Genomic DNA, 13,582 nt, shown 5'->3' with positions numbered 1-13,582 from the left:
CTCTGATTTTAACGCATACTGTTGACAGGGCTACTTGTTTGGTTGCAGGCTGGCTGGCAGGTTGAGGCTGGGGAATTTTTGTATTCTTGTAAGCCTTCCCAATGTGCGCCCTGCTATAAAGGCTGGTTTATAGATTCATGCATGTACCATCTTTTCTAGTTTGACTATTTTTGGTTTGGGGGACGCACGAGTCCCAGCGTGCATTTTTGGTTGCTGGGCCTCCAGCGCGTCCCTGCACCTTATTAGGAGGAGTTGGCTACCTCCCAGGTACACCTGCATGCACGCACGTTAAAAACGTGCGTGTGTTTTAGGTTAGTAAATCACCCCCATAGAGTTAGGACCACACTTTGCATAGGTGCCTTGGCGCGGCAGTGTGGCTTCTACATATTTTTGGCCAAAAGTTTGTGCAACTAAAACCTCTGATTTTAACGCATACTGTTGACAGGGCTATTTGTTTGGTTGCAGGCTGGCTGGCAGGTTGAGGCTGGGGAATTTTTGTGTTTTGTACGCAGACTGCCCAGCCCTCATTCAGAAATCCTGTGCGTGCGCAGTAGTCGGCTGAGGGCCGATCACGTGGGCACTTTGCACAGGAGACGTGGGCAGATCCTGGAGAGCGGTGTCTGCCCAGCTGGCCGAGGGACTGTTACAGTAATGACTACTGCTAGGGCTCTATGTGAGGGGAATGATTTGTCTGCAGGGTAGGGGTTGTGTTGCCATATTATCAGATTTGTTTGCCCAGCTCAACACTGATTGGCTGGGAAGCCGACTTCCCGGCCAATCAGCATCAAGCCGGCCAAACAGCATGAAGCCAGCCTCCCGCCTCCATGTTCCCTCGCGGCAGCGCCGGTCAGAGGAAATCTCCCTCTGACCGGAAGTTCCAGTATCAGGAAAGGTATGAGTACTCGCCCAAATACTCTGTATCAATACCAATACTAGTATCGGTGCATCCCTAGCATAGACCATGATGTGGGGACAATATAGTGCACATGAATCTGGGCAAGATCCTAGTATTCGGTAGTTGTCACAAACTTGATATATAATGTGAAGTAGACCCCCAGCTTTATATGCAGGTTATCTTGCCACTTGCAGTTGGGTTTTTTGTTGATTGGCTGTCATGTTGGCTCCATTGTGCTCCACAGACCAGTATGCAGATCGGGGGAATCAAAGAAAACGGTCAATGTCCTATTCTGTGTGCTTGTTTTACTCAGTGACTTGATCAATATTTTAAGAAGGGGAGGTTGGCAATGGCAGCCAGCATGTTTCTTTCATGACAAGTTTCTTATCAAGTAATGTTCTGAGGAGCAGTTGTCTGTCAAATGTTACTTGGCTTTTTCCTGGCTAACTTTTAATATAGTCATGCAAGTAGGTGACAAACAAATTAAAAACTCTAACGCATTAAGCAGTCACCGCAACATCTTCTTCTTTTCTTTTGGCAAGAAGGTTTCATTCGTATAGATAAAGGCTCACTGATGTAAACACCCCCAGCAGTGTTGCATGGTTTGTTCCAACCCATGTAACCTCATTTTTTTTTTTTTTTGCTGGACATCTTGATCTGCATGTGGGTGTGGAGAAAAACCATAAATAAAGGAATTCACATTAGGAATACTGTCATTATAGGTATCGACACAATACAGTTTCCAGAATATTTTTTTCATGAAAGGGTTAATATATCATCAGAAGCATTTTGTTATCTGTTCGATTAGTGCAAAAAACCCTGTTGAGCTTGTCAAATTCAGAGCTGTCCTGTGTCCTCTGCACACTTGTGTTATCTCAAAGAACCCTCCTATGTCTTATCTTTTACTACAGAATGATTGGCCTATATGTTGTAGAGATATAAGAGTCGTTGAGTAGTTTAGCAAAGGACACTAGACAGGACTCACGCCACTTGGTCCTCCAAAAATGCTTAGTAGTGATCCCACAACAGGGCTTAATGTCCGAATGCATTTCTTACTGATCCATTAAAAGAGAACTATGGGGTAAGTGTTTTTCCCCATAGTTCTCTTAAGGGTCACGGTAGGACATATACTAGCATCCTCCCGTGTCCCAAAGCTCAGTATATTGCGAGCTACGGCTCGTGGTATACTGAGACTGCCGCAGCCGGGACTGATCCCGACATTACTGTCAAGATCCAACCAGCTACTTGAGTGACAGCTGGCTCTGCCTATCTAGAGGCAGAGCCAGCTGTACCCGCCCCCTCCACCGTCCATTCCTCCAGTCAGCGCTGGAGGATCGAAGTGGGGAGGGGGGGGAATTTTTTGAGTACCTGAGGCCTTGCCACGTACCCTAAGCTCAGTTGCAACACCTGACTTGCTTGGTCTTCGAGCAATTACATCTTTTCCGGACCTAACCTTGATGCTTTTCTCAAGGTATCACTGGACTGACACCCACTTGCTTCAGCGCAAGAAGTCTAAAGAAAGGTTGGCTAAGACTTCTCTCCTACATCTCCTCCTAGGGTAGGCACAATTAGGCCCTCTAAGCATGGTTCTCTTACCATCCACAAGGTCGGGAGTAAGAAACCTACCAAACCCTCAGGGAAGCCTTCATTATGGAGTATTTTAAATCCTTGAATGCTCTTGGTTAGTATGTCCATCAGGCATTTAGGTGTAGCGTGTGCCTTTTCAGGTTTACAGACTGTTGCCCAGCCGCAAGTGCTCTCCTTACCTTCTACCTTCCTAATTCACTGCATAAATTAGCAGACCCACCTCTGCTTCCTTGGGGTGTCCTGAACCAAAAAGATTTTTCCTGTGTTAGTTTGGTCTCAGAAACTGTATCCCAACCTGGCCAATGTTCTCTCCCACCAAACATTTGTTTGTCTTCTATGGGACAAGTAGGGCCATCAATTGTGCTTGGCATCCATCAGATCCATCATCCTCCTCCTCAAAGGAACCCTCTGACTTTTTCAGTCAGCTAAGAAAGTACTTGCTGATCACTGTCCTTACAGGGATCTAATTCCGCCGTCTCACCTCTGCGGCCTGAGTGTTCTCCAGGATGTGGTCTCGTAGGTTTGCCCTGGTGCCTTCTCATGGTATTCCCATTGTGGACAATCAAAGGAACCTTTATTGGAGACACCGGTAACCTTGGGCCCTACTAGATCATGTCTTCATGGTCTTAGTGGCTCCAAGATTTTGGTGGATCTTGTTACATCAGGAATCGTTGCTGGAAACTTTTCATCACTTGCAGACAGTTTCAGTACAAGGAGCTACAGCATGTTTGCTGTTATGTCATTTTCTTTTAAGTTTGGGAGTTACTTGTTTCTCAACTGTTGCAGGAAAGTCATGTGTTACGGGGTCACCTTCTCCAAAGCGCCCCCCTTTCACCAGTCTCTTCCCAGGCTATCTGAGGTTTTCACTCTGCTGTTGTGCATCAAATTTCTGACCAGGCTAACTTATCTGCTTCTGATGATCAAGTAGCTCCTGGCCAAATGAATCGGTCTTCCAGTTCATGGTCTAGTGAGGAAGATCCTTTCAATGGAAAACACTTATCGCCTGGGCTGCATTCTACAGCACAATCATTCCCTGGTCAGCTCTACTGATACAGATACAATACATTTGACAACTTCAAGGTATTGTCATGCCTTTACAATCGTGTGTTGATGAGAGGTAGTTTGCATCCTGACTTCTAGTCCTGTCCGCTCTGCTCCCTTCTGTTGCGATCTTCTGTAAGCCAATTTTTCCCAATTGGTTACTTCTGGACATTGGGAAGTGGTTTTCTCAACATGGGGCATTCCAGATCCTGTGCTGTGGGTGAAGGTTGACGGAGGAGATTCCAATGATGGCATGGGCTATCTGCATGTTGAACAAGCTAGTTTTCTGCTGCAGGAATCATTTGACAGTAGCAGGGAATGCTTTTATGACTCATCCCATTAGACATTGTAAAACAGCCACAGGAATGACTCTTAGAGGCATGGCAGCATTGTAGTTTCACCACAGCTGGAGTGCCGGCATTTACTTTCCCTGGTCTAAGCCTTTTCTCTTTGGATGTTTCAGACTTGAGACGAAGGCCTTTATTGTGTTCTTTGTTTTGGTTTTACCTAGGCAAATGTTCTTTGCTGTCTTAATAAGCCTTCTGAATGTTGCTCTAAAACTCTGACTACATCATTGGATCTGGGGAATTAGGGGCATCTCTAGTACAGTAACTATGTGAGGCTGCAGGATACGCAGATTATTTTCAGGCAAGGTCTCATGTCTTGCCCCAGTGGTTCCTCTTTCCACCGACAGGTGGCAATTGAGCTTGGTCCTCGGCTACATCACATCTGTTTTAGTTCTTGCAAATTTTGTCAAAGCTCTACCTTCTGTCCTCTGCCTTATCTTTTAAAGGGGGTTTAGGGATCACTCTCCTTGGAAGGTACTTTTAAACCAATCATCCTCCAGGTTCTTCTTAGGTAGTCCTTGCCATGGCGGTGCATGTCTGCTCTTGCAGGGCTTCCAGACATGCCCCCCTTCCCATTTTCTCTTTTGGACCCTATCAGATCAGGCGAGTTGTCACTTGGGGCCTTCTCCAGTCTAGGGCAGCTCTGGTCTTCCTTTACCATTTGAATAGTTTTTAGTTTCCTCCGTCTGGTCTATGTTTTTGGAGAGGAGTTCCTTCTCCCTGTTTACCATGCTTAAGTCTGTGAATCCTCCCTTCTTGGGAAATTGTTTTTATATTCCTTCCTTCTGGTTTGATTAGGTAGAATACTTTCCACGTTATGGTCTATGATACAAGGTCTCCTTCCATGTTGTGTTTTTCCTCACTAGTGATAGTAGTATTTCTTGTTAAGGCATCTTGTTTTGTTCTTTTGCTAACTTACCACCTAGTTTGCTCTATTCCTATAAAGTGCTGCAGTCTCCAGGAGTTGATCGTTCAGGCGGCTCTAGAGCAGCACACATTCTCTAATATTTTCTTTCTTTTTTTTCTGTTAGCAGATGTTTGCTGTTGCCTACCCCTCAGTCGGACTGCTTTTGGGTGTCTTGAATGTATATGGCTTCTTTACTTCGTGAATAAGAAAGAAAAAAGCATCTTTGTACTCGCCGTAAAATCCTTTTTCTTGGAGGCTATTGAGAGACAGGTCCCACACCTCTGTGTTTTTGATCATGCTCTTGGTACTGCTTGCTACAAAATGAGGCATGCTGGTAGCAGGAGGGGTATTCTGGGCTTAAAGATTTTTTTTTGCATGCAAGTATCCAGTCCAGCAGTATTACCTGAAAGTAAAATAGTTCTTAGACTTCATGTGACTTCCAAGTACAACCTACAAACATCCTATTTCCTTGCAGATCAACAGGTATTTTTCTGTGCTTTTAAGAGGATAAGACACAGGGAAATGTGCTTCATATATTTTTATTATTTTGCCATGACCTAAAATTAAGTACAATTTATTTTATGTTTACAGGTGAAGAGTAATGTGGTTAGTCTGGACAGTCACATCAGTCAGTATGTTAAGATCTGTGAGCAGCAGAAGAAGGAGGTATGTCTGTGTAAACCATCATATTTGGATCTGAGTATATGAAACACAATGTCTTTTTTATTGTTACTGTAAAACCAGTGCCAAGTGTGTTCTAGTGCAGGCATCTCCGCTTTAATAACAAGTGTTAGGTGTCCCCTATCCTAAACCTAAACTTTAAAGATTACCCTGAAAATCCACACTTTGCCTTAACCCAAAATCCTAACCTTAAAGTTTCACAGCAGGGGAGTAAGACAAACCCTGCAAAAGTGCATTAATACTGACCTGCCCGCCACCATATCTTGGATCTTCACTATCCAACAATTCTGGCTGCCTGTGTCCCTCACCATGCACTGCGGTTCCACCCGCTGGCCGCTATGTCACTACTGACAGTAGCATGAATACTATTTATACTACTAAGAATGTTTTCTTTTAATTGAACCACGTGACTTCTGAGTCACTAATCTACGGTATCTAATGGTGACTAAAGGCTTTGAATGGACACCGTTGATGTATACACCACCAGGTTCCCATATTATTGGGATTCCACTGACTGGTCATACACATGGATATTCTTATTAAACAAGTATGCAATAACACTAGACGGCTCCAACAATAATATTATTTTCAATTATCTATAGCAATAGACTTTTTGTTGGTGGTATTTAGGTTGTAAAAGGACCCTTATTGGTTAAGAAGGTGTTGATATTCTAATACTTGTGGATATATAAAAAAACACAATTCTGGAGAACAATTTATATAATATATTTAACATGATTTAGGAGCTTAAAGTGATATTAAAGTCAAAAGTTTTAAGCCATTTCAAATGCTGTTTAAATCCTTTGCAATTGATGCTGCTCCTTGATGTTTAAAAGTTTTAGATTCCTGCAGAGTCGACTGGTCCCCTGAGCACTGCCCCTGATATCCTGTTTTAGGGTGGCTCCTTCTCCCTCGCAGTGTTCTGGAGCCACGCTTGTGGTGCTAGTAAATTATGTCAGGGTTATTCACAAAAGGGTGCCAAGTTTGGATAAGGCAGGAGAAGTGAACAATCTAGGCCAAAGTATCTGATTTGGAAGAATCCTCCAATTCAGCTCACTTTCCAGGTCAGCTATGTTGTCCTAGATTGTTCACTTTTCCTGCCTTCCCCAAACTCTCTTCACCCTTTTGTGAATAACCCCGTGTGTCTCCCCCTCAAACACAAAGGCACAGCAAAGTAAGCCTCTCCCCTTCAAGCTACAGCTGCTGGAGACTGCTCTGTCCCTTGTGATCTTTTACCGGACAAGACGTTCAGGGAAGCTGAGCAGGGAGGTGAACACAGCTGATTGTAAACATGATGTCTGTACTTGGTCTAAAATGTAAAGTAACACTTTGCTGGGCGATGTATATTTGCTTGATCTGGACTCATTAATTAAAAAAGTTTGTGGGTTTAATACTACTTTAAATACTGAGCAAATTCAGATGCTTGTGCTGTTTGTTTGTTTTTAGATTGCAATGTTAAAGGAGAAGTTAAAGACCTATGAGGAGAAAAACGTTTTTGAACCAGCTAAGCAAAATTCATTGCTTGCCTCAAGCCAGGAACGGCCAGAAACTAAGCGGTAAATAGTTTCTCATTAGAACTTTTTTCTTGAAAGGAGTTTCTGTAAAAGGGAAACCTTTGTAGTTGCAGTAGAGATTATTGAACTGCAGAGAGGATTTCGAACAATGTTGTGCAATTTAGGAGAACAAGCTTAAAATGAACCTGTGGCCAATCTGCTGCTGCTTTTAGGAGGTTTTGCCATAACCCCATCTCCAACTGTCATGGCTTTTCGATATTTTTTTTCTTTTCTTTGGTGACTTAATTTAAAACTTAAACTGTTGCTTAAGCTGGTCTGTACATCACAGCTATCCAGACCAATTTTATCCTCCGCAATAGCTTTTGGAGGCCATAACTGGACCCCGCTGGACTTAAAAATAGTCAGCTTAGTATGCTATGTGACCTTCAGGGTGCTGTGGCTCCTTCTAGACCTGAGCTTACTGTTAACTGCAGAGCACTTTCCAGGTGGTTAGTGAGTAGGTCTCTGATCATGTAGAGGCTATCCTGGAATGGGACCTTCGGGCTCTTTTTAGTGGCACTTGGTTGGTGGCCTGTGGTGTGACCTAGTCTTTTTTAGAATTTTTATTAGGTATGGCTGGCTGGGGCTGAAGAACTGGGAGCTACCTCGAATTTTTTAAATTCCTGCCACTGCAATTCTACGGCGGTATCTGTTAAGACTGAGGGAGCTGAGCACTGACATCTGCAAAGTGTTCCTTGCATACACTCTTTCTCTGGAGGTCGTAGCACAGATGTCATGTATTTTCTAACTGCAGCCGCCTCTCTGGGGAGGACCACAAGCCACTTAGGTTAGCTGTGGCCATGGATTATAGACACAGAAATGCCTGGGCAGGGTCCACTCAATCTGACAACGGTCCTGATGAAGGTTTTACTTTCTCTGGAGGTACTATCTCTGTTGGTCCTATGCCTTGCTTCCTCTCCCTTTTTCCTTCTTGCATCTGGGTCCTCGGTCCTCTCTAGAACACCCTCCTCTGACTTATTGTCTAGATATAAGTTTACAGGCTGTTGTGCTTGATTTCATGGGAAAAATGGATGACCTCTTAGAGACTTTATACTGCAGGGGTCACAGGTGGGCCCTCCTCAGAGGCTTCCTCTGACTCTCCTACATGTCTACATTTGTATTACATGAAGGGGAAAAAGAAAAGATCTCCCTTCAATTCTGAGAAGGCAGCCCAGGAAGTGGAACTAGCTACAGTTCCTCTAAGCTCATGGACACTAGTTCTGTCTTTGTAAACATAGTCCACACGTGCTTGCATTTAGAGCCACCTTGTCAACCCTTCCAGAGATCACTACTCTGGGGTTCATTAAAATACCAAAACATGATTAAAAAAAGTTACCTATAAACTGTTACTGCTTGTGTTGTATGGTGACTGACAACACCCTGAAAAATTGTTTTCTCCCCAAAATGGTTTGCTCGGCAATATGTTATTGAGGAAGGCTTCCTTAAGAAATGGGTTGTCCCTGTCGTGGACCCCATATCTCTTGTTTAAACAAACAGGCCTCGCTTTCTCTGCGGAGGGTTGTCTGTTTTCAAGAACCAAAATAACAAGGTTAGAAGCCCTCTTTAAGGCCTTGTTTTCCCTTGGAGGCCCAGCATTGCAACCTTCTGTTGTCACTACAGTAATGCATGTTTTCCATGCGCTTAAAAAAAAAAAAATCCCAGGAAACCCCCTGCCTACTTCATGTCTGTTCTTGTGGATTGTGTGCACTACACTCTGCAGGAGTAGTGCTTTATTGTGCAGAGGGGCAGGGTTTAAAAGTGCACCACAGCACATGCTCAAAGCCCTAAAAAAAGAAATGTCAAATGCTCATTCTAGACAATGTAGTGGTGTGAATGCACTCTTAGGATAAAAGAAAATAGTTTATTTTTTTTAATGCCAAAATTGCTATAAATAATACGTAATTACATATATTGGGTAACAGCCTCTTGAATTATTGTAACAACACTCTCTGTGTGACTGATGAGATTATACTGACATTGGCTCAGGGCACACTTAACACAAGCTTTCAGAGTGCTTCAGACTCTTCTGTATTAAAAAATTCAGCAGAACAGCATCATCCTCCACGTAAGAGGGAATGCACTGAGCATTACAGGAACAGTCTTCAGTTTTCATTAAAACCTACTGTTGCACATTAGCAGAGAAGCACAGCTGGGATCTTAGCAGTTCAGATGTATCCCCGGGCTTCTGAGTAACACACTAATCTGCCTCATCTCACTGAAACACCAAGCTGCCTGTTTTCATTGTGATTCAGAGTAGACACTACATAAATTCTACCTTGTTGTGGCTCTGCTCGAAGTTTTTCCCTCCTTTCGGAAAGCTGATTTAGAGGACAATTCTACAACGTGTAGTCATTTTCCCTATGTGTTTTACAATTTTGCTTTTAAGTTTGTTTTGCAGTGCCTAACATGTGCTCATAAAGAATGTCAAATCTGTGAAAAATGTGGAATTTCTAAGAAAGCTTCTGGGTTAACATCTGGTTACCAATCATTTTAAGTATTGGACTTGGAACTTTAATTTATAAATGCATTGTAGGAATATTGTGCATCCAATGATTTTGTTCTAAGCCAGTATTTTTCAGACTGTGATCCTTGGGCCACCCATGGTCCACAGCTGTGTGCCAAGTGGTCCCTGGCTATCGTCTTACTTTCTGATATCTTATATCATTGATGGTGGGTGGGGTTTTTACTGTTATGGTTCTTCGCTGACCCAGACATAAGCTTACTGAACTATGGTACATGCTCAAAAATTCCACCTTATCTCTAAGTGTCTGAGGCTCCTATCATTATCTCTGATTTAGTTCTAAACCTTTACAGTCTACTCATGTAGAGACTCTATTTGACCAGGTTCCTGATGCTTGCTGTTGGCAATCTGATGCCATATGCTCTGCTATGCATCTGGGGCAGGGGTAGCCAAACTTCGGCCCTCCACCTTTTAGATAAAACTACAAATCCAATTATGCATCTGTCTTTGTAAGGCAGATTAAATGTATGCCTGCATCATTTGATTGCAACAAAGTGCACAAACAGGACTGCGGATCAGGCGTTGCCTAAATACATAAGCGTGAGGCCAACCTCCAGACTTTTAGCAGTACAGTTTTATCTTTTAGTCGGTATCTTGTTAATTATGTTTTTGTGTGCGATAACGATTTTATGTGTATTTGCTTTCATAAAATGTATGGTTTGGTGGATCTTTTACAAACTCTGAAAGCTGCAATTGAAAATGAAAAAGAGAAGGTAACAAATTGCACTCTTTTATGAATGAAATTGAACACTTCTCCTGTCATCCCCTCATGCCTGCTTGCTAAACAGTGAAGTCTCTGCCCACACCATTTCCATTCAGGTCTTGATGCTGGATCCCTGCATCTGAGTTTCCCCTTCTTATACAATGAGGATTCAATTCATGAATTCAACTTCTTTTCCTTCATCACAAGGAAATATCTATATTGTTGGGCATGTTCTTCCTTGGAAGATCAACAAACACAACACTCTTTTACCTGAATCTTTATTGATATATTATTAGATATACAGTATATTTATATATTTTTCTTATTTATGGAATTGACTAACATCTGAGTTGCCTCTATTTCCAGGTATCAAGATATTCTTTACTCTGTATTTAGCAAGAGAGAGGAAATAAGGGCTGCCCACTGCCACCTGGAGATGCAACTAAAGGAAAATGAACTGAAGTCCATTTACCAGAGGCAGTACTTTGACCAGATACAAATGTTGTGCTCTCAAGAGCAAGCACTGAAGGTGAGCTCTTTGCCTGGGAATGTCGAGAAATACACTCCGACTCTTCAACTTGCCAACTTCTGTAAAATTAAAAATGCCAAAAGGTTTTCTAAACCCTCCGTTTTTTTTTTTTGCCTATATCTACTGTTATCAAGCAGTAGATATATGCAAAAAAGAAAAACCCTGCTTTAACAGCGTTTTAAACTTACCCCGTCTTTGCTATGCGCTCCCGTCCAAGAATCCGAAACTGCTCGGACGGCCGCAAAGCATTCTGGGGCCGGCGCATGTGCAGTTGGGTTTTTCGGCCGGGAGACGAGCAAAAACGCAAGGTAAGCTATGGACGCGTGCACCCGCATGCAGACACCGCAGGATCGGAAGTGCCAGCAAGGACAGAGTAGTCAGCGCTGGATCGGAGAGACGCCGCACCGCTGGAGGGACAGAAGAAAACAACAGGAAAGAAGAGGAAGATCGGATTAAGAGACCTCATTTTAGGTAAGTGCTAACATTAACATTGGGGGGGAGGGAAAAACTAATTTTTTTACTTTAATGTCACTTTAAGGTAGATTTAATTGCAATATGGTCCTAACTTATAGCGTACCCTATCTTGTTCTAATAATTAAAATGACAATACAATTAAAGCATACCAGTCAAGCAGGAACATTTGCAAATATATGAATTTCCACTCTGTTATATTGCAGCCGTAGTACGTTTAGGGGATCAGGTGTATGTTATTGCTTAGTTGAAATCTGTTGCTGTTGGTGCAGAAATTAGATCAGTGTCTTCGTGCTAACTTTGTATCATTTTCAGCTATGCTGAAACTTGCCTACAGAATTCGATGAGTCATCACAAGAATAACCTATCCCATATCAGATGGCCAAGTCTAAAGATTCAGTTAAACAATGCCTTAAAGCAAGCTTACCCTGTTCTCTGCTGGCTATTATGTTAATAGTCTTCCCAGTCGGCCAACCATGCAGGTTTTCCCGGTTCCTACTGGTGTTCTTTCTGTGACAGCCCTAGATTTCTGCAAGTTTCTTCAGTTATCAACAGCTACTGGTAGCTTCAGTCCTGTTATGGAAATCCTAGGGGTCTCTCCAGTTAGCCAAGGAGCACAGTTTCCCAGTTCATTATCTATACTGGTGTTCTCTATGAAACAGTGCTGCAGTCGGCAGTGACTCCGCATCTGTGTTCTTGTTCACACTGGAATCCTCTGTTAAGGTCAGGCCAGTATGCCTGGGGATTCCTTATAGAGTTATCAGTCCTGAACTGGCACAGTTTTTCTGCTCCTGTTCCTGCACCCAGTAGACTTATGCTGGGTTGGAGTTTCTCCTCCTTTCTTCCTAGCTGCGCTTGATAACCTAGCTCTAAAAAATAGTATGTGCAGGGACATGCACATGCAAGCCATTAATCAATGAGTAGGAGTAGACTTTGATTTTTCACTTCAGTCCTTCTTGTGTCACCGCACATAGTAGCAATTCTCAATGGAGCTCTCTCAAGCAGTAGTAGTACAGCGGCTAGGCATTATTGCCCCAATTCCTGTGCTGAGCACTGTTTTCTAGGATTTTGCTAACCTGTTCACTGAGGCAATCCTGTTTGCCCAGTTTCAATCCAGTCCTCTACAATGCGCCACTCTCTTTGATGCGACAAGTCAATCAAGCATGTATTGCTGAACAATGTTTTATGTATGCATTTCTCCCTACATTAAGTATAACTGAGAAACTGAAGATTATTTAGCCAATATACCAGATGGAAAAATATTAAAAGGGTGGAAATTGTGGCTTTAAAACATTACATTTTGCTTTATGGATGTCTAGAAAGTATTCAATGAAAAGGGCGATTTACCTCTTGTGCACATATGGTTGGCATCTCTGAACTGCCTTAATTCTTCAAAGTTTAGCTAAACAACTCTGAATTGGTGAGAAGACCATATGCTGGCATATTTGATTTTGATGATTTTATGAACCCATACGCCATCTTGAGCTCAGATAAAAATGTAAACTCCTGTGAAGTGGCAACCTGCCATCTGATAATGCTAAGCTGTATTTTTTTGCTGTAGTTTAGCTTGGCAGCTGTTTCTGTTTTAATATGTTTTATAATGCGCTCTCATACCTGAGATGATGTCAGAGTAACTATAGAGACAACGGCTTCGTGACAGGAAGAGAGCCAAGTGAAATTCCTGAAGGAATTCCCAGAACACCTGATGGGGGAGGCAGTCCAGGAAGAAGCTTCCCTGTCCGGGGATGTTTGGGTTGATTCAGTAAAGTAGTGCATAAGGCAGTGGTGATGTGCAGTAACCTATACCAAATAGAATTCAGTTTACTGTAGTCCCAACAATGAATGGGGATTTCTGGTTGGTTACTATTCTTTGCCTTATCGATCCAATTGCACAGACAATCTGAAGAGGAAAGGTCAGGACTGAACTTCACTTTTAAAAGGAAAAGTCGAGGTCTCACTTCGTGCTTTTGGGATCAGGTGTTCCGTATTCTTTTTGTCCTAGCAGGTAACCCTGTAGCTAAAAATCCAGTTATGGCTCTCCTCAATTAGCAGCCCGATTCCCTTCCCGATAGGAGTTTCAAATTGTGCTAACATATATTATCGCCAGCAAAAAGGGAAATTGCTAAACCATGGAAGACACCCTCCCTCAATATTCATATTGTAAAGAATCGTATCTCATGGGTCATGATGAATGAAAAGCAGACAGCTAAGCTCACGAACACCATGGCTACATTAGATGCCGTTTCAACCCCTTGGGTGCGGCATTATTTATCCCCTTGATTTAAACCATGCTTGCTCTCTATTTGACCTGCTCCCCTGACACCCTCTTGGTCATTCCTTTTTCTCT

General features: G+C 42.8%; 1 protein-coding gene across 1 annotated transcript in view; it reads left to right on the top strand.

Moving 5' to 3' along the window:
* Positions 1-13,582, top strand: part of KIF18A (kinesin family member 18A) — a 100,104-nt gene that overhangs the window by 60,241 nt on the left and 26,281 nt on the right. Inside the window, exons 7-9 of the mRNA XM_018568241.1 lie at positions 5,369-5,443; positions 6,905-7,014; positions 10,602-10,764. Coding sequence (XP_018423743.1) covers positions 5,369-5,443; positions 6,905-7,014; positions 10,602-10,764 — 348 coding nt within the window. The remainder of the gene's footprint in view (positions 1-5,368; positions 5,444-6,904; positions 7,015-10,601; positions 10,765-13,582) is intronic.

Source organism: Nanorana parkeri, unplaced genomic scaffold (assembly GCF_000935625.1).
Source record: "Nanorana parkeri isolate BGI_ZX_2015 unplaced genomic scaffold, ASM93562v1 scaffold1159, whole genome shotgun sequence".
Taxonomy (NCBI): domain Eukaryota; kingdom Metazoa; phylum Chordata; class Amphibia; order Anura; family Dicroglossidae; genus Nanorana; species Nanorana parkeri.
Note: the sequence above shows the minus strand (reverse complement) of the source record. Positions and strands in the feature narration are given on the sequence as shown.